General features: G+C 40.4%; 3 protein-coding genes across 3 annotated transcripts; all 3 read left to right on the top strand.

Moving 5' to 3' along the window:
* Positions 1-700: 700 nt before the first annotated feature.
* Positions 701-4675, top strand: dmac2 (distal membrane arm assembly complex 2). Its single transcript, XM_038694116.1, has 6 exons — positions 701-770; positions 1374-1564; positions 2522-2602; positions 3318-3457; positions 3622-3784; positions 3878-4675. The coding sequence occupies exons 1-6, from the start codon at positions 753-755 to the stop codon at positions 4050-4052; spliced, it is 768 nt and encodes a 255-aa protein (XP_038550044.1). The 5' UTR covers positions 701-752; the 3' UTR covers positions 4053-4675.
* A 667-nt stretch (positions 4676-5342) lies between these two features.
* Positions 5343-12307, top strand: sirt2 (sirtuin 2 (silent mating type information regulation 2, homolog) 2 (S. cerevisiae)). The gene is given in 17 exon segments (XM_038693630.1): positions 5343-5502; positions 5638-5684; positions 5890-5938; positions 6159-6269; positions 6400-6441; positions 6538-6644; positions 7114-7170; positions 7333-7401; positions 7487-7514; positions 7517-7615; positions 7724-7783; positions 8039-8094; positions 8190-8266; positions 8590-8641; positions 8743-8810; positions 9563-9629; positions 11049-12307. Coding segments are annotated over 17 exon segments (1146 nt in total). The 5' UTR covers positions 5343-5486; the 3' UTR covers positions 11190-12307.
* Positions 12308-14396: 2089 nt separating this feature from the next.
* On the top strand, positions 14397-26634 carry rinl (Ras and Rab interactor-like). Its single transcript, XM_038693864.1, has 11 exons — positions 14397-14837; positions 15101-15266; positions 19229-19340; positions 19906-19978; positions 20266-20354; positions 20471-20550; positions 21607-21838; positions 22494-23201; positions 23367-23684; positions 23809-23940; positions 24552-26634. Coding segments are annotated over exons 1-11 (2379 nt in total). The 5' UTR covers positions 14397-14835; the 3' UTR covers positions 25019-26634.
* The last annotated feature ends 193 nt before the right edge of the window (positions 26635-26827 follow it).

The following is a 26827-nucleotide window of genomic DNA, read 5'->3' as shown; positions in this document are numbered from 1 at the left end:
GTGATTCTGCATTTATTGTGGGATCTCTGTATGAAAGCAGTTTTGTTTTGGTTTATGCTCGCTCATGAGTTCAAGCAAGCACGCCTACAAGCACACACCTGGTTGCAATCTTAAAACCACACCACTAGTGGCCGCTTAAAACTACATCCTTTAAGGGGAAATCATTTCAGTAGTGGTATGGCCATTTTTTTTTTCTCGCAATCTACAGTAGATCAGTGCCATGATTGCAAAGAACATTTAATTGCACTGTACAACTCTGCCTTCCTCCCTGATTACTCTGCACAGAAAACCTTTAAAGAGTCTATTGTGTAGCAGTAGTACACATTAGTGAAGGGCACTCAAAAAGCTTGGACACTGGCTAAAAACTTTGTTTTTAACTAAAATTTTGAAATATCATTATATTTATTATATTATAAAACATAGCTTTACGGAAGACTTTACTAGGCTACTGATGACCCTAATAATCTCTATGCATATGCTGATTCAGGCGTGACAATGGATACATTAAAAGGGAAAGGAGGTCCAGTGAGGCTGCTTATGTATGGGGTAGATATTAGTGCTACACCACTGCTCATCTTGTCTTCTTATTTGTGACTCCTGGGTTTGGATCTCAGGTCAGCTCAGGTTCATCTGGTCAGCATCATAGACGTGCATGGAGCGACACGCTGCGGTTGAGATGTTGAACTGCAACAGACCGCAAACGCGCAAGTGCAACATTTGTCCCTTACGACTTTCTGTTGAACGGTACTGTCATGTCGGCCCCCTTCATGGTAAGCTACCCTTGAAATTTCGACTAATTAAGAACATTTCCCTTGCTCGTTTTAATTGGCAGGTTATAGCATGTTACAAGGCCGTGTCAGTTGATAGGGTAATATCGTAACGTTGTGCTTGTTTCTGCTAGAAGGCTGTAACTTACTGAGTCAACGTGCTGAATGTAGCTACTGTTTGCGAACTAACACTGTTACCTAGTAAAGCGGCCAATTGGATATCCGTTGGAGTTTAGTTTGCCATTCACTAGCTTTTCTTTCAGAATTTCTAACAGCGGTATCTCTCGCATTTTTACAGACAGCTCGTGTTTCTACTTTAGCTGACAGGAACAGGAGGACAATCTCTACCTCTTGTCATTTCAATTAAACAATGTTGCCAAAGCAGAAAGTCACAAATAAATAATTATAAAAATATATAAATATAAACAATAAAAAAACTAACTTAAAACAATATATATAGCAAAATAGATCCGTCAATTTAATATGCAAAAGCAGAAAGTCACACGTGAACAATAAAAAAAAAAAAAAAACAATAAAATGATTTTGTTTTTTAAAAAGAAAGACAAAAACAAACTCAATATATATGAAATATGTCTCTCTGCACAGTCTGTACACAGATGTTGCCAGCGGTGGGCTCTCCTCGTGGCTGCTAAGCGAGCATGGAGCTCCAGCTCGGCGTCTCCGCCTCCTCTGCACACGAGGCTTCTCCTCTTCCTCACCCAGCGTTTCTATGATGTGGAGATGCTCCTGAGCTGGAGGTTTCAGCGGAGGAGGAGGGGGATTGAAAAGAAGAATGCGTAAGCAACATTTTGGCTGACTTGAACGTCGAGGTGCATCCCTAACAGTGCTGCCGCTGGTATCTGTTGCTCTGTAGACTTTCGTTAAAACAGGGTGAATGAAAGGCTGCAGTCCTCAGGTGTGATTGACTGAGTTGTAATATGTAACATTTACACTTTAAAATGTCTAAATATTACTAGACCTATGTTATTTTGTTGAGTTGTGTAGTGACATTATCCCAAATGTTTCCACAACAATGTTCAAACCCACAGAAAACCAAAATTTTATTCAAGGTAACGGTGTATTTCATTTGGTTGTCTGGCAATGACCTCATATTACCTCTACCTTTTTTTTAACTGAACATAACTTTACCTCCTCTAGTTGCTATAACGTTCAGGGCAACATGGGATAAGTGAGAGACAGAGAGCGGTGACTAAACTTAACGTTGATAAAACTTTACCTCATCCGTGAACATGATTTCTGCCTGAGTCACGTGCTTTATACAGTCTATGGTCACGTCAGATACATTTTCATTAGCAATGGCAGCTGTTTGACAATGAAGACAACAACTCCCGTGATTAGTTTGATGTGAGAGACCCCTCATCATACTGTGAGTTTAAAGCTATGGTCAAGTAACTGATAAATACACATTTTTATGCATTATAGCTCAATTAAAAAACAGTGCCCCAGAGGAGAAGTTCACCACAATTGCCACTGAGTACATCACACATTTTTTATATATTAAGAACAGAACTTGCCTGTAATAAGCATTGCTAATTAAGGTAGAAGATAAATTTAGCGGTCATATAATAACAGGGTTGTAAAATGAAATGCAGTTTGTAGTTTCCTTCTGGAACAAAGGAGACAATATATACAAAATTTATAAGAATCGTCATAATCATACAGTTACTTAGTGCTCTAAAATAATGGCTGTGACGAGACGACCATCTCTGACTTTTCCCTGTTGTCTTTCACAGTTACTATGGCTACACTCAGAGGTTTTATGGGCCAGACATAGCAGCAGCATATTATATCTTGAGTATGAAGGGAGGATTTAGGTAAGTGCCTTGCCTCTTCACTGTTACATACTACATATGTATACACTGTAGATTTAAGATAATTTCTTTCTTATGTTTTAAAATGACTCTTCAGGCTCTAATTGGAAATATGCTGTTAGGTGATCTGTTACCTGCTACTGTTTCCTGAACCTGTTCATGCGTTTGGCATTGTGATATCTGTTTTTTCTGCATGAACTCAGTTCATGTAAGTTGACGGTCATCAAGCATTTAATTCAAGTTGATCTGAAATTAATGATTGTTTTTATTATTGATTAATCTGCCAATTATTTTCTCAAATAATCAATTATAACTGTTTTGTGTAAAAAAAAACAAAGATATAGAAATTATAATGATATGAACAGAGAGAAGCAGCAAAAAAAATCAATTTTTAAAACTGTCTATTGATTTTCTGTTGATCGACTAATTGACTTCCAGTATGCAATCAGCTGGCTGTCAGGACTCTGCATATTTGCATTTGATGTCTTCAGATTAGTTCAAATGCATTGAAAACATTCAAAAAAGATTCTTTGGCCTATCACGTTTTCTGACTGTTTTATTAGCATATTACGATATTTGTGTGCAGTGTTCGTTTATGTAATGTAATGTATTTGCCTATAATTTGTATTAATGCAGCAAAGATGGCAATATAATAGTCATGTCTCAAATGTGCCGGTGTAATCCAGTTTTCATGTGGACATCTGTGTTGTGTCCTCAGGTTTGTTGGGCAGCCAGAGTGGTTCCGTGCAGACCAGAGGGGCAAGTTTAATTGGCAGTTCTTGGATCACAAAGACACACCTCTAGAGGAAGTTAACATGAGCTACACACTCATCAACTACACAGGACTGGCGAACCTGGGTACTGAGCTCTAACTCAGCATTTCTCTTTTTCTTTTTTCCTTTGAAAATCACTTTTCTTCTGTTATAACCTCATTTTCTCTTTCTCTTTCTGTACTGTGAATTTACTTGAATGCTATTTGGCATCTAAGTTCAGTGTTGTTGATCTGCTTTGTCCTTCCTCAGAGGGGCAGCGATCATTGCGTACTCTGTCGTTACAAGGATGTCCTGAAGTGGACGACTGGTTCCTGGCTAGGCTCCATATGTTGCAAGACTCTCTGGAGGAACTGGACATCTCTCACTGTCCACGGATCACTACAGGCGGCCTGGCTGCACTCAGGAATCTCAAGTAATGATCCAAACACTCACAACCTAGTTGTTATTTTTACTTAAACACTGCTGTTGTTTTAAGTCACTCCCTCTTTGTGTTATGTGTGTGCAGGGGACTGCGGCGTCTGGACGTGTCGTCCCTCCCTCGGATTTCAAGCCCTGGATTGGTCATTATCTTGCTGGAGGAGATGTTACCACAGTGCCAGATCATCGCTACTGGCTACAACCTCAGCCTGAGGCAGGAGGGAAGAGAGGGGACAGAGGAGCGTGTGCATGGGCAGAGGTAGGGAATGGGCATGGACGGGAATCTGAGGAATCAAGGGACTTCAGAAAGAGAAACAGTCCTCTGAGAAAGCTCTGCTGTCATTTTACCACAGTCTGACATAAAGGGGGCTTGTGGAACAAAGAGCATGCAGAGGCGACATTTGGCATAAGAGAGGTGATAAGTCTGATTTTTGCAGCAGTACAGCCGTCACAGCTTATTTTCAGTATTGGATCAAACCAGTCTGGTTATCACAGAGAAGATTCAGCAGAGAAAAATGTGGATTATTCAGCTGACATCTGCATAAGACTCGACACACTCCACCAGTATGAACCAGCTCAAAGGTGATTGGACACTGGCAACATCCAGTTACATAGAAGCATGTGGAAAAGAAGAATGTACTTCCTCAAGTTGGCTGGTTATTTGGCATTGTCATCTATGGTATAAGTTATCACAGTCTGCATGTGTTTCTTCCCACAAGAATCCACTCACTGTCAAGAGTGAGCACATTTCTGATGTAAATCAAAACACATGTAAAAATATGTCTGCCTCAAGCCAATGACACTTTGTCTGTTTATGTGGTAATGATTTAATTTGCTGAAATGTAAATATGATTGTAAATAAAGGTTTTATTGTTGAATATCATGATTATTAGACCTTTACCTGTGAATCCACAAGTCATGTTTAACAGACAATGAAAGCCATGTTGCAACACATCATAGTATCTGTATTTCTAATCTTCACTGGGGAAGCTTACGTGAGGAAATTAAACCTGGTATGAGCCCACAGTGGTCAGATGAAGACAGCAGTAAGACTGGGAGACAACAGTTAATGGAAATAATCCCTGCTCCTTTTGTATGTAAATATATCATTTATAGTGATGGGAATTAGGGATCTTTGAAGGGAGCATCTCCCAAACGGCTCGTTATTTAGTACCCCTTTGCTGGTCACTGGCTGCGTTACATTCTTATTTATTGAAAGCAATAAATATGCAAGTTTCTTCATCTACCATACATTGGCATATTTCTATTGTGTAATACTGTATCTGCCATATTGATGGTTAAAACGATATAGTCATATAGGAAGAATAACCTAGTTGGATACCTACTGATGAAAATGATTTTATGAGCTAATTTTACTTCACACCCCATGTTGGGTAGTATTGCCTACTTTTAAAAATAATTTCTTATGTTACCCTTGTTTATTAACAGTAAGTTCGTTAAATATACAGATTTAAAGGGGACACTTAACGGATAATCAAGTGGTTAGATCTGCGGTAGGAACCAATGATGCCATGGACATTCGGTCACAATATACACGAACCTTGTTTCTGACGGACAACAACAAGACGGGCAAGCTAGGCGCAAACTGTCGAGGATACCTGTCGTAACTTCGTAAAATCTGGGATTTAAATTGTCATCCGGATTCTTGTGGTTGAAGGGTTTCAGTAGACGGATAAATGTCTGATACATCAGGTAGGAGGACGTGAAAGCTGACGGTGCTACACCGAGCTACCTAGTCTGGCTAGCTATGTGATAATATTAACATTCACACGAAGAAATATTTGTTGAGGCAGACTTTGACGTTGGTATTTAATGTTGCTTTTGTAGAACCTCCTAAAAAAGAAGAAGAAGAGGAGGTTACGCCTGAACCAGAGGTAAGAAAAACAGTTTATTTGTAGCTAGTGAATGTTAGCTGCTAAGTAGCTGGTTGTCAGCTTTGTAATATCAGAACAATCAGTCCTCTTCTGACATGGCAGCTCTTAATAACGCAGATTTCAGATGAACAAAGCAGCCACTCACATGTTTACTGCTCGGAAAGACATCGGTTTTAATTTCAGTAACTTATTGTTTCCTTTGCAGGAGCAATCCGACGACAGCAGTGAGGAAGAGGCTACAGGAGACACAGAGAGTATGTGAAAACAATGGTTCAATTGTTGTTGTCCAGTTCATACCCCATCTAGTACATTATTACACTGTCATATGTTCTGTTTTATGTAACATGTCTCTGCTACACAGGCCATTATACTGTAGATGTATTGCTTACATTTTTTATCCTATTATTATTCATCAGGATGCATAGTATTTTGTTTATTCACACATCATCTGGTTCTCCTCTGTGTACCCGCCAGTGGACTTCCTGCGTAATCTCTTCTCCAGCACCATGGGCCTTGGCTCAGCAGACAAAGTTCTGGATGAGTTGACTCTGGACGGAGTGGCACGCTACATAAAGAGTGGAAAATGTGAGTCATTTGCCTGCTTCTTTCCTATCCATTGTGGCTGACCATAGTTGATTGGTTTAATGTTAAAAAGACTGTTATCATAATGCAGTCGTTATTGATTTAAGTCAGAAGTTTCTCTGCATCCACACAGGTAAAAACATCATCTGCATGGTTGGAGCAGGAATATCCACATGTGAGTATTTCATTAACATCACAGGACAAGTGTTCCATAAGCATTGTTTTATGTTTATGTGTGTCTGATTTTTAATCTGTAACCCTCCATCCACAGCGGCTGGGATCCCTGATTTCCGCTCACCGGGAACTGGCCTGTATGCAAACTTGCAAAAATATAACTTGCCTTACCCAGAGGCCATCTTCCAGATAGACTACTTTAAGGTGTGTGAAAAATTACTGTGTTTGAAATTTTGAAGAATGACACTTATCAGCTTTCTCAGGGGGGCTCAAACGTTTTTGACAGGTTTGAATTATTCTAATTTAAATTAGATTATTAATACTAGAACACGATCACTTTAACTAAGAAGCCAAGTCTTGTGGATTTCTGTTTTGCCAAATGTCAAAAATGGGCCAGTTTTAGGTTGTCACTTTTAAGAAAAGGTTCTGAAAGTCGTTTAACAGTCAAGTTAGGTGGGACCTTAACCTTAACCCAGGAACATGTTCAATTCAGACTATTTTTCAGTCATATATTATTTTCCACATGTCAAATGTCTTTGCTAATATGGCTAATTGCTTAGTATGCCCTTGTACAGTCATCTGAAGACCATCCTGTTTGGTGAGTTGAGGCAGTGCTTGCTGAAGTCTGGTCACTACAACAAAATGTTACATTTTTCTCTAACGTCTATCTCAGAAACATCCAGAGCCTTTTTTCGCCTTGGCCAAAGAGCTTTACCCAGGACAGTTTAAGGTACAAAACACGTCTTGCTGCCTTGTAGTCCTCATATTCATTGTTGAAAATGTAGTGAAATCTAAAATATATCAGAACATTTAAGCCTAAAATGTAACTCCAGATAACAATCAGCTGCCTCACAGGTGTTTGTTCTTGGGGCTGACTTTTGTTGCTGTTTAGCCGACAGTCTGTCACTACTTCATGAAGCTGCTGAAGGACAAGGGGCACCTGAGACGCTGCTACACACAGGTAGGAAAAAACCCCAGCTAGATTCTCACATCTTTACAATGAATCTTTCTACTGTTTTTTTACATTAATATGTGTGTTCATTCAGAACATTGACACCCTGGAGCGTGTGGCCGGCTCGAGGGTGAGGATCTAATTGAAGCTCATGGAACGTTCTACACGTCTCACTGTGTGAGCTTCTGTTGCCGCACGGAGTACAACCTGGACTGGATGAAAGGTGTTTTTTTTGCTTTGTGTTTTTTTGATGTTACAAAAGGAGCCCAGGATTATTCACTTGTTGTGATTTCAGCCAAATGGACTTGAACCTCCTCCCTCTGCTTTGTAGATAAAATCTTTTCTGATGACATTCCCCGATGTGACAAGTGCAGCAGTTTGGTGAAGCCAGGTGTGTGGATCTTTGTCTATTTGTCTTGTTTTTATTTTTCTATGTCATTTTAGTTCTGTCACCATTTTCTTAGTTCTCTCATGTATTTTTCTTATTAATTCCACTTCCTAAAAGGCCTACTAAACTTTCTGCACACTATTTCTTAAACTTTCTTACACTATTATTATCTCTAACTTTACAAACATGACCTGCCAAATAATTGTGTCGCCATCTACAGTATCTCAGTGACTCTGTCTCCTGCTTCTTGTCACCCAGATATTGTCTTCTTTGGAGAGAATCTACCTGTCCGGTTCTTCACTTCAATGAAGATGGTGAGCACATGGTGGTGTTTTTGCACATTGAAGAGAATGTGATGCAACACCTCTTCAGAAATAAACTTCTTTCACCGTCTTTATCCACCTGTCAGGACTTTCCTCGCTGTGATCTTCTCATCATAATGGGGACGTCTCTGCAGGTCCAACCATTTGCAAGTCTAGTCAGCAGGTACTGCAGATACAGTTTCATTTCCCCCAAATCTTCTGTTGACCACAGACACTGCTGCAGTAATAACCTGGCACTATGAAGCAGTCTAGCAGCGAGTGAGGCTCTTCTGCATTATAAAATGATTCAGGCTTGCGTCCAGTAATGATTTTGTTTTGTTGAAGTCTCTGTGAGGAAGATGCTGATGGCCCACTTACCCACATTTTGGAACTTGCTGTAGATTGCTCTGATTTAGAGCTTCAGCTGAATTACTAAAGTAATGTTTAAGTAATTGTTTGTTTGCACCTGTTCTTTCTGTTCTCGCCTGTGTTTCTTTTGTTGTTTAGGGTTTCAAAAAGTTGCCCCAGACTGCTGATTAACATGGAGAAGACAGGGCAGGTGAGCCTTTACCCCTCCATCCACCTTTTTTTGCTTTTTTCCTTACTCTTTTTTTTCTGCCATAGATGTGCAGCATTGTTTGTGTGTTTGTTTCTGTGCAGGCTGATCCTCTGTTCGGTTTACTCGGTTTTGGAGGAGGGATGGACTTTGACTCAGAGAAGGCGTACAGGTGATACAGAGATACTGCTACTTTGCCCTCCAGCTGTATTAGTATATTACTTTTATCCTCTCAATGCAACTTTTATCTAAACTGATCTGATCTCAGAAATTATGATCTGAATGAATCCAGTACAGATGAATCAGTCCAATATCCAGTATAAGATGTTACATATAGATCAGATAACAGGGAATATGGTTTTTGGAATGATTAACTGGGTCAAAAGTATTAATAAACTATTTGATATATTAAACAGGTGCATGGAGTCTGTGTTTTAACAGACATCATGCACTTTGCCTTTTCAACACCAGGGGGTGCCAAAGCATTTACCATGATGATCATTAATTGAGAGACTGTGTGCTTTACTACATTTGTGCTATACTGATCATTTGAGTGATTCAACTCATTTGAGTGAATTTTATAAGGCACCAGTTTGATGCTCAAATGTCTGATATCATGAATATAAGAGCACAATAAATGGACTGAACATTTGAACTGCAAAAGTTAAGCTACAGTCTCACACAGTTTCATTGTAACATCTGATGAAGAATATTCAAAACGCTGCATCAGATTAATAGCTTTAGCAAAGTGCACATTAAGATTTTAATAGATGTTAAAGACTGAAAATGGGATGGATTGTATGGAATGGGTTAATGGGGATGTATATTGTATTGGCATTGACAGTCAGTGTTGTAATGAAAATGAAGAACTGGTATTGAGCCATGTCCTGGTTCTAACTTAGTGTCCTTTGTTCTTCTCTCCAGAGATGTGGCTCACATTAGCACATGTGATGATGGCTGTTTGGCTCTAGCTGACCTGTTGGGATGGAAGGTAAGTTACACAGTCATCTTTCATACATCCTGTGTCAGTTAAGGCCGTACTTCGTCTTTAAGCACAGTCCATTTACCACAGAACAACCGCACATTATTGTGAGGATAAATAGCCTCGGACTGTAGTGCATGAATTCTGTAATCACTTCAGGTTGTAGCTAATGAGGCCACCGTAACCACAGCTGTAATTCAAACAGAACATACTATCACTGTTTCCTTCATAGAGTGCATTCAAGTTTTACATAACCTTATTTTTGATGGTATGTTACTGTTGTGTTAGATGTTCTTTCCTCATTTTCTCGCTCTCACTTCATTTGATTCTTATTTGAAGGTGCATTTCTTATTTTCGTTACTTTAAGCTCTCACCATATCCTGCAACATAGATTTTCTCCCTCCTTTCAAATACTGTATGATTAAAGCTCCAGTTAATATTTTCTTATTTGACTCTTCCCATACTATCGAGTACACGAGATGTGCTTTTAACATACTAACAAATCATCTTGAGATTTTTTTTCTCTTTCCAGAGGTACAGCTTTTTCTGCAAACCACACCATATTGTATGTGTACTTTAATTAAAAACAAATAGCTTGCTCACTTGTTGCCACTCACACGGTCATCTCCATGGAGGGTTAAGGGGACAGTTCAGCATTGTAAGAAATAAAAGCTGCCTCTACCTACCAGCACACCAAAGTTCACTAATTAACATGATCTATCTAGTTTGTTTAATCCGTATAAAAATAGAAATATTTTTCACTTTGTTTTTTGAGGGAGCTTGACACAGCCACTTCCTGGAGTCTTGTTCTTATTGTGACAACCAGCAGAGATGCTGCATCACATAACCACAAAATGTTTTTACATCGTGTTTGAATTAAACATAGATACAGTGTGTTAATCTATGAGCTTTGGCTATGTTTTTAACTCTAGAGAGACCAAGGCTAGCTATTTCCCACCTTAAGTTAAGCTAAACACTGGCTGGCTTAAGTTTCATACAAACATGAGAGTGGTGTCCATCCTCGCATCAAAGTCTCAGAATGGAAGTGAATGAGCGTCATGTTCAGTGAAAACTAAAGATGTTTGGCTTGTAAATTATCTAGTTTCAAGAGCTCAACTTATTGGCCATAGAACTCATCTAGAGATATGGAACCACACTGATGTGCTTAAATAGACAGTACAACAACTTGGTACAAGGTGCACCTGCAGTAGACAAAGTCTTGTCGTTGCAGAGGTGCAGCAGAAGCAAAAAAAAAAAAGGTGAGAGCTTTTGAAATGTCAGGGTAACGTGTTATGATTTTCCTGTGTGATGTTGTGGTCTCAAGTCACCACTAAGGAAGGACATCTGGTTTTCTTACAGTCACCTTTCTGCTCACCAGTCTGTCCTCCATCATGTCGAGTCTGTAAGTTTGCTTTCACTTCTCTCCAGGCAGAGCTGGAAGAATTGGTGAAGCAGGAGCACGCCCGGATCGACAGTCAAGACATGAAAGGGAAGACCAGTGAGAGCAAAGAAGCTGCAGCCAAGGCGAGCTCTGCATCAGTGCCACCAGAGACCACAAAGGAGGAGTAACTAATTAAAAAAGCTGCCTTTTATGCCAGAAAAGCTACTGGAGTGATGTGGCGGTTTGGCGTTGGCAGATAATGATACCATGGTGTGAGTTTGGAAGTGAGGCTTCAACGAGTGTCTGTCACACTCTCATTTTCCATCTGCGGCCATTTAATCTCCTGAAGAAGCTCGGAGGACATCTGACGTCCCTGTGTTTAATGCTCCTGTTTATATCAGCTGTTTGCACTTAAACCTACTTTCCAGATTTGATTGCATTGACTTACATTTGTTTCAACTGTATATTTCTTCCTGAGGCAGTTTATGCATGGGCAGAGTTTACTGCAGTAGACAAGTATGCCTGTATTTCAGCAACATGTGTTTGCAGATCTCACAGAGTGTGGAAGTTTGTTAAGATCTCCCATACTCTGGTAGTGTGATCATGACTTTGTTGCATTATAGGACAAGCTACAACATTGTCCCCAAACCAACTATTGCACACATCTAATTTAGTGACTTGGGTCAAGCCACCTCAACTCTCTTCAGACTAAGCTTACACATAAGATAGCCAGCTTGTCTGTATTTTTTCTGTCATGTTTTCCCTCGAGCCAAAATATGTTGGCGTGATTGGTCATTGACCTCTTAAAAGTACTTCCTGGTAGTTGTAAATATAACAATAGGATAATTGCTTATGTAGAAGTTTTAAATTAGCAGTGCTTTTCAGATTAACCTTCTGCTCCTGTTTGATTGATTTTTTCCTTTCTTTTAACACACTGTTCTCAGAAGTTTATTGAACAACAAACTGCACAAAATATTAATACATTTTTTGTCTTTCTGCAGCCAGGACTTTAGTTGGTTGAGTTTGATGACTTTGGGGGTAGATTAAGTGCTGCAGAGACACAAGAAGGATAAACAGACAATAGTTGCTAAAATAAGTTATAATGAAGTACAATACAGTTAATACTACCGGTAATAGTATTTTCATAGGAAACTATTTGGGTTTTAGTATCTGAAAAAGCATGAATTGTTACACCATGAAATACAAAAATATAGTGGGTGGACACAATTACATTACCATCTGTACATAATAATGAAAATCAATACAACCAATCCTGCAATAAATTTGACCTTTGTAAAACTGATAATGTTCACTTTTGTTGAGACTGTGTCAGATATATATTGTACACATGTACCAAATGTGGTTATGAGGTAAGCTGGCATGACGTTATACCACTTTGTGATGGTCCAAAATTAAAGTAAAACCAGGCTAAAAGTGAATGTAGAAGAGCCCTGAAAGCCCATTTTCAAGTCCGTTCAAATTACTCTGTTTTACGCTTTTTACGCTTGACAGTGGTTTGGAAACATAAGCATGCAGCCCCCGCAACTTTTTAGATTAAAATATTGCTCTGATTGGTGCATAAAAAGAAATAACATCACATTTTCCAACTGAGCGTCGCCCACTTTAAACCAGTGAGAAATGAAAAAAAAAACACCAATGCACAGCACCACCATCTGAAGTACTCCTCTCATCAAATATTCCCACTTACAGTAGCTTCACAGTGGAAAGTTTGAGAAATCTGGTGGAGTTGTGAAAGTTGTCAACAGATTGGCTGAGGTCCTCAGGCTCAGAATTTATATTCACTGGAATATGCTAACATTAAATTAGTGTTTGAAGTGCTTAATGTGAGTGTAGTGTTACATGTTTTCCAGATTTTCAAATGTCTGTAAAGACCAAAGTCATTAACATAAACAATGATTACTTTGTCTCAGCCTTGTTTTTGCCCTGATAAACACGTTGCATACATTTGATAAAGAAACAAGAGGCACAGCTGTGCCTTTGAGCTAAATGTGGACACTGACATGCTAACATGCTGATAATGACATAGCTAAAAGGTTTAACGTTTACCATTTTCAGCATCTTAGTTTAGCATGTTAGTATGCTAACATTTGCTAATTAGCACTAAACACAAAGTAAAGATGATGATGGGACAGTCATTGGTTTTGCATTAATGTAGTCATTAACCAAGGAATTGGACATGTTTAACCTGATGGTGCTACAAGAAAAGTCATGGCAGATTGTAATTGATTATACTGTAAAACTTGACACGCCTGTCCCTTTTACTGGCCTGGGGTGGCTCCACGTTTTGACAAATAAACGCAGGCCACAATTAGAAGCATAGTCAGATTTTTACAGAAGTTATTATAAAACGTTAATCCCACCGGGTCGCCAGCTTGAGCCAGATCCAAGCTGCGTAGATGTCTGCTGAAATGTACCACCGTAAGATCGGTTGGATTCAATCGTTGAATTACCGGTATGGTAACAAGAGATGAAAAAAGCCCAACAAGTAATACTGGTTGAAATAAACATTTTCATAGTAGCCTATTTCCCATTATGGCTCACCAAGAGTTTTGTTTGAAAGGCATTAAAAGCCTGTCTCTTATAGACACCATTCTCAAATGTAGGCAGGGTGAGAGTAAAAAAAATCCCAGGCTATTATTTAAAGTTTTACGGTAATTTATTCTGAGGGGACATGGATGTGTGTGCCAGATTTCATGATCATCAAATCGTTTTCATTTCAAGACATTTCACTGAAACCCATAACCAAATGTTAGGCTAGAAGAAAAGTCAGAAGGATGTGTTGTCTGAGGATCATGAATGTTTGAATGATCTGCCATAAAATAGACTGTCATGAATTAATTTCATGGTAGTCCATTTAATCGTTGTTGAGATATTCCATTCTGGATCAAAGGGGTCCAACAGCAGACCGACTGACTGACCATTAGTTGGTTTTGGCATCTTAATGTGGCTTCATTGGTGCCAGCCATATAGGTCATTGCCACTGTATAACTCGTGGTGTTGGCAGGAAATGGTTTAAACAGACGTGACGGAGCTTCATGCTAAAAGAAAACCATGAGTCATTTTGCCATGGAAATGTTGACCAATCAACAACACCTTGATGTAGTTTCCGTGAAAGCAACACAGTTGGACAGCCTGGAAATCAACGCGCGCACACATGAGAGACAACCCCCCCACCTCCCCCTCATGCATCCTCCGCTCTGTCTCTCTACTAACTTTTATGTATATTAACATCTGTAATCCAGAGTGTATGGATCTCATTTCTTCTACAGCCGCAAGATACAATCTGTAAAATTTAAGAACACAGATAATCTCAGAATATTCACTTTTACCATTTTTAATTTCTGAGCAGGAGTCAGAGACGGTGCTGCAGAGAGAGAAAATAAGCACATGTAGCATTTTAGAAAACAGGCAGCGTCTTTTAGAGCCGGGTTAACCACATGCAGATTTCGGAGGAGGGGAGCTGCCTTCATCAGCTGAGCAGTTTCACATGACAAGTGAAAGTGTATTATAGGCCAGCATGCACAAGTGACAGATGAAGTCATATGTGGCAGCCTTACAACAAGTTACCTGAATTTTGAAACAAACTGTTCTGCACATGGCAACAGGAAACGTCTTGGGGATGTATTTCTGAGCAGCAAGTGAGCTTCCTTTTTTTGTGTGTGTGCCCCTGATGGTATTTTGAGCTCTTAAGCAACATATTGCGCCCTGCAGAAAGGAAGAGTTCAAAGGAGAGAACATTGCATCATGCGGAGATATGTGCTAAGCTAGAGCAGAGCAGAAAATCTACATGAACTAACTGAACCAAACCAACACATGTAAGTATTTTCAAGCTTGTGTTTAAGTCTTTCTCTAAATATTTATTGATTTTTATGTCTGATTATTGAAAATGAATGTTCAAAAAGCCTAATCTCACAAGAAACTCAAAATGTCCACCAGAAAGATCATAATTCTAACCTCAACTTTGTCTCAATCTTTGAGCATGAGGGCGTCAGCAGCAGCAATTACACACTGATCTGCTGTTTATGTGCATTTAGATGTTTGTACATGCACATAAACGTGTCCATATGTTTGCGTGCAGGGCGGTTCACAGTTCAGTTAATGGGACAACGGCCATCCCGTGGAAGGGCAGCAGGAGGAGGCTGTCGCTGCTGCAGCAGCTGAGGGGATGTCAGGAGGCCTGGTGCCCCGGGGCACCCTGGGATAGAGAGGGGGCCCACGCTGCTCTCTGTGGAACACCTGCGGGGGTGAGCTGTCCTCCTCCTCACTGAAAAAATCAATCAGTCAAGGAGTCTTACCTTTTATTGTGTAATTTTACATCAACTTGTCAGTATGATGAATTACATCTAATAATGTTTTACTTGTTTAGAGGATTCACTGAAGCAGGTCAGATCGCTGATCCACACATTCAAGGAAATCCATGGCTTTTACAAATGTTCAAAATGCCCTTTAAACTAAAAAAAACTGTAAGATTGTTTAACTAGCAAATAGGGTATAAAGCAAACCTCCTCCAATAATGAATAATTCTCCTTTTTGGAAAAAGCTGTAGCCCCCATTCTGGTTATATTTTTATCGCCATGCAATAAATCCCAGATTTTGGACTTAACTTAACTAGTATTACTATGACAGAAATCACCTAAATCTAATCTGCTGATCCTAAATGGGCCAGTTGTCTCGGGCTTTGTCCACTAGCTTTATTTTTATTATTTGTTACCTTTTGACACATATCTTGCAGCAAAACAAGGGGTGAATATATTTACTTTCAACTGTATTGACTTGTAAGGTAGATTTATTTATCATTTCACAACACAGGGTTGTATAACAAGATTAAGTTGTAGTTCCCTTTATGCTACTCACAAAAGCAAACATTGTATACAAAATGATATGCAATAAACAGGTGAATACATAATAAGCAAGAAATAAAACTAGTCTCACAGCCTGGGGGAAGAAGCTGCTCTAAGATAAGCTATTCCTTTATTAAGCAGTATAGAGGAATGTAAAGAAAGAGGAACAAAATACAATAAAACCACTGTAGAATCAGTTAGCATTCTACGTAGATGAGCGAATAGATTCTATATTATTCACACTATATACACTCAAATAAAATAGCAATGATAACATTAACAATTATGTACAATAAAAATACAGATGAATAGAACTGAAATAGTCTATCAGTGGAGATGGGAGCCCTCGACCCGACCCCGGATAAGCGGAATAAGATGGATGGAGATGAGAGATGTTGGGTGCTGTGGCGTTGTGAGGTCTGATGGCAGATGGCACAAATGAGCCTCCTAAGTGCTTTGAGAGTCAGAGCTGGATGAGTCTGTGGCTGAAAGCGCTCCTGAGCTGCCTCAGCTGAGCATAGAGAGGAAGTCTGGTGGTACGACAGCGGATACTTCTTTATCTCTTACCAGATGGCAGCAGGGTGTACAGGCTGTGGCTTTGTGGGTGCTGTCTTTTAGTGTCCCTTGGGTTCTGCCGATATCACCGATGTTCAGAAAATGTGTATCAAAGATCTTCTGATCTTCTCTTGTCCTGGGCCGTGAACAGCCCAGTTTGTGATGTTTCCAGTCAGGATGCTTTCTGTTGCTCCTCTGTAAAAGCTGACAAGAATTTGGCACAGGAATTGAGCCTTCCTAAGTTACTTAAGAAATGCAGCTGTTTCTGAGCTTTCCTCACCAGCGTGGAGATGTGAGATGACCATGTCATGTTCTCTGTGATGCTGATTCCCAGGAAGAGTTGTACATTTACTTACAGTGTTATTTCTCTTTGACATATTGCTGTTCTTCTACTTTTAAAATTCTTTCAGCAAATTTGAGGGGATCTTTTTGTGTCCATCTAATTCCATTTCTGACCATAAGTCTTTCTACTTTCCCCAACTCTCTGCATATCCTATGGCTGATCCTCTCGGGCTTCCTCACTGTAGGAATGTCTGCATGTGTCACTTAGCCAGCCTGAACACTGACATGCATATCTCTGCGACATGAAAGTAGTTCCTTTTTTATTTGACATCCGATAATACAACAAGCACTTCTTATTGAAATGCAGAAGTAGTGTTGAATAAAAGCGTGCGCCTATCAGGGAAATGACATTACTAAGTGGATACCTCTGTGGCAGAGAGAGAATGTGAGTAGGTCAGAAAACTATATATCAAAGGGAATATGCATGCAAAACTCTAACTGGCAGCAACAAGTCATTGACATGTGAGTATTTGTTCATGGGGAAGGTTTTTTACTACAGAAAGTCTCACAGAAAAGCTAAGCGTTTCATAAATATTAAATTAAAACAGTGCCCGGTGAAACATGGTACCTCATGGTGGTTGTAGGCCAGCGGATTTCATTGATTTGAAATGCTATACAAAAATGCTAATTTGTTCATTTCTGCTTGAATGGTTTCCAGTATGTGTTTCCACGAATCAAATGCATGAGTGATTAAATGTTGGTGTTGTGAACCAACAGACAGCTTATTGATATAACATCTCCAACGCCCTGCTGCGTGACTGTGTTTCAAAGTGTAATGACTTGGAGTGAACATTTTCTCCATCTATGTCTCTGTCTCTATTTCTGTGCACACAGAGCATGAAAGCCACTTCCCGTGTGCGTGTGTGTATAATGGTGTGGTGGCGTCTGAGAGCACCTCTGAATTTAGTTGTAGCTACATGACTGAACCGTTGGTTTGCTTTGTTTTACCCAAGTTAAGTATGTCTCAACTAGCAAACTGCCTCTTCTGTTGTAGTTACTGTTTCCAAAGAAGGCAGTGTGATCAGACCTGTAGTCTCCACAGATGGAGCATCTATGCAGTTAAAGCTGTCAGTGTAAAAAAACAATGCATGGTGTTTTGGCTGTTGATAATATGTTTTATGTTTTTTATGTCTTATGTATAATTGAAAATGATATGTTATAAATGAATTCAGGTATTCATTTTTTCTTTATAAAAGCTCAGCTACTCTGCATCATCAGGACTGTTGGTGTGGTTTAATCACATTTAATTGGCAGTGGCCTGACAGCATAGGCACACTTACTGGCATCTGACTTTGATGTAAATGGAAATACGTGGCATTACCTTTTTCCAAAGCCCTGCCTACTTCAGGAACAAAAAACAGAGAAATCGTTTGTGTGAAATAACCAAAACTGTTCCAACTTTGGCTAAAATTGCGTGTTCATGTTGCACCTGATTAGTCATAGCAAGAAGATGGTGGGGGAAACATTTTTAGGGCTTTTAATGATTGAGGAATCTTTTCAAATGTATTTAAAATTCAAATACAGATTGACAAATATCTCTGCAGTACTGCATTAGTCATGCCATTATGATGGAAAGGAAACCCATGAGTCACAATCAGAGACAGTGGGAGTTTGGTATGTGCATGTGAACCTGAATGCAAGAGCAATAGCTAATAACAACTCTAGCAGCTCTGTGAGTCTGAACAGCTTTGTGCTAAATGCTAATGTCAGTATGCTAATATGCTCACAATGGTAATGCAAATACGCTCCTGTGTAGCAGGTATAATTTTTTATCATGTTTGCCATCTTAGTATAGCCTGGGCACATGCTTAACATTTGCTGATTAGGGCTAAACAACAAAGTACAGTTGTTGGGTGTTGACGCTGAACAGAGCTCAGGTGGGCCATAAAGAAAATCTTCAGACTTCACAGCTTCAAATCATACAGAGTTTAAGAGTATCTGCATGGAGGCTTGGAAAAACTGTCCAAATCCTAAGCATCAAAGGTCATTCTTGAACTTGGATTTAGTCATTTGATCTCTACTCAAGGTCCACTCAGAATTTTTTTTCCTAGCTTTCAAATTATATCACATAGTTTTCATCAGCAGATGGAAATATCATGAAGATGGATCAAATCCTGCTATGAAATGTTGGTACGAACATCATCAAGAGCCATTGACAAAAGCATTGAATGTATGCGTATGTGTGCGTCATATCAGTGTTGTGAGTGAACAAAAGGCTATGCAGCACTTATCAGCCCTTGCGAGCCCTGGGGAATTTGCTGTTGACGTGACTTTTAGTTTGGTTACAACCTGTCATCATGACCAATTTTCAAGATCAGATCAATCCAGTCTTTTCGTAGAAACAATGACCCAGTGTTACTCTCACTTTAGAAGTAGCTTAATATTTAAGAGAAACCATCTTCCTGCTCAACATGCTTCCGTTAACACTTCAGCCACTGAAATGAGTCACTGTGTGTCTCTCTCTCCAGAGTTTCCTGGTTGTGCGGGACTCTGTAACGTCTCAGCCCAGCCTGCTGTGCGTGTCTGCTGGAGGAAAGAATGAAGCAGTTCTTGACTACAATATCAGAAGCACAGGCACAGGTATGGACTAACTGCATGGTAACCTACTTCTACCACCTACTTCATTCTCTTTCTGTGTTTGTGTGTGTATGTGTATGATTCTGTCACTACGTTTTCACTTTTAGGGGTTATTCTATGAATCATTAAGTCAAACTGACAGATCAACTGATAAACTGTGGCGGTAACTCAATAATGTCACATGTTAGTAGTAAAACTTTCTGCTGTTGAGCTTGAATGTACCAGCAGTACAAACAGGTCAAAGTTGTTACAGGTGAGCGGAGGTAATCAGATACGGACTGGTCACTTTCAAACTGCAAAAACTGGTTCCTTACACTGTGAATTAGTGCTACTATTACTAAGAGAGAAGAGACAGGTAACCCTTTGGACCTGTCAGAGTTAGAAACCACACTATATCAGACTTGATGGCTAGTGAAGCTAATGTGAAAATAAAATGTATGAACTGGTTGCACTGCCTTATCTTTAGAAGTCCCCTTTTAATCTTCCTGGTTCAAGCATCAGTGTGTTTCCAGGAATGTATAATTCAATAGTTAATTCTGCCTGCTCTTTCTCTATATCACTGTGTCAGTCTTCCAGCTGTCTGAGTCTCGTCTGTCTTTCTCTGAGTTGGCTCAGCTCGTGCTCTTCTACTCTCTGACCAGGTAAGAACCTGCTGTATCACTGAGGCCTTTTTGTTTATTGTGTGTGATTGAACTTTCATTTAAACTTCTCTACCATTTTGTCAGCAGATACATAAATAACCATATTACTGCATATTAGAGCTAACAAGTGAACAATCCTCCGCAGTAAACAGTGCATGGCACTCCTAAACCTTTTGATTTTCATATTTTATATTCAGTTGAAATCCTGAGCAACACATGCTTGTACGTTGACTGAACTGTGGCCAAACCTCTTGACCCAAATGTATTTTATTCTTCCTCTTTGTCAGGGATGTGGTGGCTGTTTGTCTTTCCATTCCTCACTGGATCTACAGTGTAACCGAGAAGAGCAAAGATTGTCTCTCTCAACTTGAACCGGGTGAGTCTTCCATCTCTGTGACTTTCTGTCTCATATCCTCTCCCAGAAGTTACGTCAGAAAGACGAAACCAGAAAGATATGTTCAAAAACTTATTTATAACACCTCTCTAATGCAGAAACTTGGCTCTCACCACCTGACCAACAGACTGATGAAATGACCCACGGGGAGACAAGCAATTTAATGTGCTCCATACAGGTATATACTGTGCGACACTGTGTGTGTGTGTGTGCGTGCGCAAAAATGCAGCATGTGTCTCAGGACTTTAAAGTTGCACTAATTTATTTCAATATTAACATTGGATCAAACCACTATGTCAAAACCACAGAGATTTACCAGTTTCCCTCACGCCATCCTATTTCTTTCTATTACCATCCAGACCTCTCAGGTCATCTTGGGCAGGTCTGCTTTCTGTTCCCAGAATCAAAACTAAACATGGAGAAGCGTTTAGTTATTATCCCCCGTATATCTGGAACAAACTCCCAGATAACTGCAGGTCTACTGAAACTGTCAGTGCTTTTAAATTAAGACTGAAGACTTTTCCTTCAGTTAAATCAATCGTAGATTGGTAACTTTCACTGCACTGTAACGTCCTGTTTTCTTTTTCTTTGTTTTTAGATTTTCAGGGAACACTATTTACACGGTGAGAAATGAGTAGGTAATTGAGTGAAAAGATAAAGAGAGTAAGGTTGAACAGAGTGAAGGAAGTGGTCTTAAATCTCAGTGTGATTTGCACGACCCTCTGCTCACCTGTAAACGCGCAAGTGGGTCCAGAGTATAACTGGATCAAAGTGGCCTGCGGACAGACATGTCCTGGTTTCTCTGTGGTGTCCAAAGGTTTATGGGGTTTCTAGCTGATAAGTTGGGTTTTTCAGCGCGTAGCCTCAGACATAACCAAACTCAGTAGACCCAAATATTGCTATGGACCAGAGTACAGACTAGCTAGAGAGAGTAGATACTTCTCTGCTTATTCTCTTTTCAAAAACAAAAAATAATTGTAACTCAGCTATTTGCTCAACCCCTCAGCCTGTTTTTATTTAACCCTGATTGTACACTGCACTGTAACTTTTACTGTCCTGTTTTACCCTGTATTTTTTATTATCCTGTTTTTATTTTCTATTTCACCCTTTTCAAAATTATATTTTAATGTGTTTCCCTGTGTTGCTTTTATGTTTGATGTAAAGCACTTTGAATTACCTTGTTGTTGAAATGTGCTATACAAATAAACTTGCCTTGCCTTTGTGTTTTCCTTAGCTGACCTCCACCAACGGGGCACTGTGTATCATCAATCCCCTCTACCTACGTGAACACGGAGATGATTGGCTGACCAACAGGCCGACTGCCGTGAAGTGCCCCACCCAGTCATCAACTCTCAGACAAGGCCGACGCCTCAGCACCAGCAGAACATGGACAGGGGCGGCGTTACAAAATAAACGAGCCATCTCGCTGGAACAGGAACCCTCTGCTGCCAGTATTGAGAGTTCTGGTGAGAATTTGTTGAGAAATTTGCTACTCTGACTTTAGAGGGCCACTTCACCAAAATTATGAAAAACATACTTTCTCAATTGCCAGTAGTGATGATTGACAATGCAGTTTTAATTTCACTTTCCCAGGTTTTGAGATATTTGCTTCTATATGTTGGGTATATGAGGTCCAGTGCTCTTTAAAAAAATCAAGTGAAAAACAGTTTAAAGGAACACTTTGACATTTTGGGAACCACGCTTATTTGCTTTCTTGCAGAGTTAGGTGAGAAGATTGATTCCATTTTCATAACTTTCTGTTTAAACATAGATCTACAGCCAGAGAGTCAGTTATCTTAATTTAGCATATAATCTGGAAGCAGGGGGAAACAGCTAGCCTAGCTAATTAACAGGTTATCTAATTTGTTTAACCCAGACAAAAACCGGGGGGAGAGGGATCCACTAGAGTAGAAAAGTCAGTATTTGTGTAATTCTGAATTGACCCTGTAAACGCAACGGCAAACTCACCCACACAGTTTCACCTGAAACTATGTGGGGTATTTTTATTGTGGTAAAAGTGGGTCCCGTCTGTCTTCACTATGCTCCATAAGTGATTTTAAAGTGGGTTCAGCTGAATTCATTGCCAACATGGTGTTCATAATCCATGTTTTCCTTGTCCAGGTCTAACCCGAGCAAAGTCAGCTGATTCACCACATTGTCCCCCCACCCCGTCAACACCAGCTACTCCAGCAGGGGTGGTTCTCAGGAGGCCCAGCAGAGATTCTGGCTCCAGCAACCTTGACAGAGTGAGCACGGGGAGCCTTCCTCCATCTCCTCCCTCCACTCCTGAAAGTTCAAATCGCTCGTTGTTTGAGCCGCCTCGCCATGGCAGCCCCGTGCCTCAGTCCCCTCACAGGGTGTCCTGGATAGAAGATGGAGTCTGGCTTCCCCCGCCCAGGCCTTCCTCTTTACTCCAGCCCCCATCACTAGAGCTCGACTCGCTGTCAATCAGCAGCATAGAGGAAGAGCAGGAGTCCCAAACATCAAGCCCTACCACGCACCACCAGTCGGCGCAACGGCTGGCTGACAAGGTCATACACCGGCTCTCAGCGGTTGGTCAGGCTCTTGGTGGACTGGTAAGTCAGAGGAAAAGACTAACCAATCGTGTGCAGGAGCTGAGCGAGCGCAAAGGTGGGGCGTTTGCAGAGGCTGTGAAAGGATTTGTGGAGATGACACTGAAGAGAGGGACTGATCCCGACGGGGTCAGGGGGACCGAATTCTTACAGGAAGTGAGGTCATCGCTCACGTCACTGAGGGAGACACTGTTGGACCATCCAGACATCCAGACATTGTTGGAAAGCATTACTGACATAAATGACTCAGATATCGGTGAGTGAGCTGACAGTGAGGTTTGACAATAGATTAATAAAACTGTAAAATTCAATGAAGTATTAACATAATTAACAGAAAATGTGTCATTATCTTGCAGCTCAGTAGATCAATGGTTAGAGCTCCTTTTAATTTCTCCTTCCATACCTCTCGACCCTCCTGTAGACTCCCTGGTAGAGCTTTCCCTCCACAAGGTGGCTCTGAAGCCCGTCTCAGCACACCTCTACTCCTGCATTCATGCCTCCCGGACCACCGACGGCACCTTTGAGCGCCTCCAGAGAAACCTGCGTGTGCTGGAAAGGAAAGGGATAGACGACCTGGGGGGTTCGGCTGGAGTTGGTGTTCCCGAATCTCTTACCCTGGAGCGGATCCAGCAGAGGTGGACTAGTATACATGAGGCCTACTCCCCGAACAGGAAGGTCCAGATCCTGCTCAAAGTCTGCAAGACCATCTATCACAGCATGAGCACTAATGCTAGCTCAGGTAGGCAGGCGTTTTGCTTTTATGATTATTATATCTTTAGCTCGGCTGCAAGGCTGTCTGGACTGGCACCTTGTTTGTCTGTTAATTGACCTTTAAATTCACATTCTCATCTCCTCTCCTGCAGGTACAGTATTTGGAGCAGATGATTTCCTGCCGTGCCTGACGTGGGTGCTGCTCCGTAGCCCCGTTGTCACCTTACAGCTAGACACGGACTACATGATGGAGCTGCTGGACCCCACACAGCTACAGGGAGAGGGTAAGGCAGATACAATAATAACACACTGCCGTGGGCAGTTTGGCTGATTCTTTAGTTGCCTTGTTTTCTGGACCCTGTTGCACCAGCACTTGTGTGGAGATTTACAGAACACTCAGTTAAAACAGTTTTCACAGCACAAATTAGTTCTTAAGTAAAGATTAGTTGTAACTAAATATTTTCACCCAGTCACTGCCAGGTGTACCTGTAGTTCTGTTACATTTCATGAAAATAGCACAACACACCAATATCCCAATAACCTTTATTGAAATGACCAAATAACATCAGCTAGATTAACATAATCGGATGTTTCCCACTCATTCAAAACGGCATGAATACTTTTATCTCAACAAAACACACTCTCTATGTATGCATGTACAAAAACACAAAGTGTAATAAATTGCCTCCAGATTAAGTAAATTCCTAGTTTGAAACTAGCTTGTAGTAACTGAGGAAGAACTTAGGAAGGATCTATGAATAGCTGGTGCAACTCAGTTCTCGTCTCCAAATGAGTTTGACTCCCAACTTCATTTAGTAGATGATTTTAGAGATTTAAGTACTGTTTAATTACAAGTCACAGACCGTCTCCTTTTCTGCATTCCCCATATCAACAGGTGGCTACTACCTTACAACTCTATACGCCTCTCTTTACTACATCAGCAGCTTCCAGCCACGAGTGGCCGCTCGTCAGCTCAGCGTCGAAGCCCAAAACTCTCTTAACCAATGGCACCGTAGGCGCACCCTGCACTGCAACCAATCCCGCCGCAGCAATCACCGACGGACCATTCGCAGGCAGGCGTGTCGGGAGAGGGCTACAGAGAACTCTGAGACAGAAACTGGGAGTAAAGGGGAAAGTGGGAAACAATCTGACTCTGTTAGTACTGATGAGTCACAGCAGCAGACAGAAAGCCCCAAAGAGGCTCTGCAGCTGCTGAAGGAAGAGAATGGACAAGGAGCTGAGGACGAGTCACAGACGTCCACTCTCGCATCAGACTGTAATCAGCAAGACGTAATAAGGAGCAAACAGGAGGAGAGACAGGCTCTATGTATGGCAGGAGAAGAGAACCACAGAGGACTGTAATGGAGAGAAGAAGAAGAATGGACCTGACAAGCAATGAATGGCGGCCACACATTTTTGATCCAATTAGAGAATGTCAAATTAGGCTACCTCAAAATCTTCTCAGACAAACCCTCCCAAAAGCTGCCACATAACCCATAAACATGTCATGCTCAGATTCATCTTCTATAGAGGGCAAGAAAAGCTTTTGATCAGTGTCATTAACACGCTGGTCTCAGTTATATTATGAACATGCCGGTACTCATTATACTGTTGCCTGAGTTAGTGGTCGCCAACCTGGGGGTCAGGAGTCCTCCAGGGGTCCTAAGATAAATTTAAAGGAATTGTTTAAAGGGATGAAGAGATTTTTATTTTGCATTTAGCACCTAAAGCTGCTAAATGCCAGATATTTCCCTCAGGAGTTGGTGGAGACCAAAGCAGATTAAAAAGGAGAGAGAATATGTTGCTCTGTGTCTACTGTTTGCTAACATGTTAGCCATAACACATTAGTTATCTGATAGGTGTGTATTTTCGGCTTGACGTGGCGTTCTTCTGCCCTGAAAGTGGCCAGAAAATCAATAATTTAAGCTTAAAATAATCGTTACCTATTTTGCCGGATATCATGGTATCTTTGTTTTAGTGCTATAAAGCCTTTTACTTCAGGGGCATGTCTTTCTGTTCCTCTCTAACTCAGTGACGCTCTTTCTGATTTACCAAGACTGAATATAATGCTGTTGAACTACCCCTTGAGCTTTTCTCTTTTATTTATACACTGTTCCATCTTTGAAATTTTATTTATAAAGCCAAAGTGCATCAGGACTTTACAAAGACAAGCTCACTTTGTGCTTCACAAGAAATCTCAAAACATAAACATGTTTTCCTCTTTGGACCACTAGAGGGCAGCATTAAACCTCCTGTGAGATGTATAGCTTTTAGCCTATTAAAAGTTTTATTTACAGTTTGCAGAATATACACAGTATTGATTTTTAATTGATGGAATAAGATAGCACTGCATTTTTACTGGGGAATATAGTAAAAAGAAAAAATATATAAAATCTGTATTGGTTTATGGAATTTTCAAAAATACTGAGAGACAATGTCACTGCATGCAGCAACAGCTGTGCAGCTGGTGGGTCCCTGCAGATGTTTTTTTGTTCTCACACATAATGCGCACACACACACAAAGTGACATTGCATGCATTACCCACACAATACTATAAATACTGTAGCTCACATGGAGTAGGTTTAAGGCTGCCTCGAAGTAGGAACAGGATTGCACGTGTAGGAGATAAAGTTAAGGCTCTGAAAATATAAAATTGCAGCTGAAATTAAAGGAGTTGAACGAGCAGTTGTGGTTCCTCACGTTAGCGCTGATAGTAGCAATGCCAGTTGCAGTGTAAAGATTTTAAAAGATGTTGCAGTGATAAAGTTAAAGTTGATGTTAAAGCAATTAAGTTGAAGTTGAATCACAAAATCTTGTTGAAAGGGAAGTTAACGCTGAAGCACCGAACGTTGTTAAAGTATTTGAACGTCAAGTAGTAGCTGAAGTCAGTTACTGTAAATGAGTCTGAAATGCATGTTTATCATTTTACCTCCCTCCTTTTATTAAATGCATTTTCATATTTTATGTTTTTGTTAAATTGTCTGCTCTTTTCTTTCTTTATGTCACTGTGAGCCTTACTTAATAGAATTTGTGCCGAGGGGAGTTGAGGTTGAAAAACTTAAAAAATTATTTAAGAAGCAGTCTAGCAACTGAATGAGTTAAACATGCAGTAGGCAGCAAATGAGGCACAGAACACAAATAAAGTTGCAGGTCAAGATGAAACACTGAAA

Source organism: Micropterus salmoides, unplaced genomic scaffold (assembly GCF_014851395.1).
Source record: "Micropterus salmoides isolate LMB-PRFRI ecotype aquatic unplaced genomic scaffold, ASM1485139v1 Ms_hic_scaffold_3, whole genome shotgun sequence".
Lineage (NCBI taxonomy): Eukaryota > Metazoa > Chordata > Actinopteri > Centrarchiformes > Centrarchidae > Micropterus > Micropterus salmoides.
The sequence above is the reverse complement of the archived record's forward strand: the minus strand, read 5'-3'. Positions and strand labels throughout refer to the sequence as shown.

What these genes read in the sequence shown, in the direction of transcription:
- dmac2 (XM_038694116.1), top strand. An exon ending in GGGATTGAAAAGAAGAATGC is followed by an intron (nt 1,565 to 2,521) that starts GTAAGCAACATT and finishes TGTCTTTCACAG; the next exon opens with TTACTATGGCTACACTCAGA. An exon ending in GCTGCACTCAGGAATCTCAA is followed by an intron (nt 3,785 to 3,877) that starts GTAATGATCCAA and finishes ATGTGTGTGCAG; the next exon opens with GGGACTGCGGCGTCTGGACG.
- rinl (XM_038693864.1), top strand. An exon ending in TCTCTCTCAACTTGAACCGG is followed by an intron (nt 20,355 to 20,470) that starts GTGAGTCTTCCA and finishes TCTCTAATGCAG; the next exon opens with AAACTTGGCTCTCACCACCT. An exon ending in TGCCAGTATTGAGAGTTCTG is followed by an intron (nt 21,839 to 22,493) that starts GTGAGAATTTGT and finishes TTCCTTGTCCAG; the next exon opens with GTCTAACCCGAGCAAAGTCA.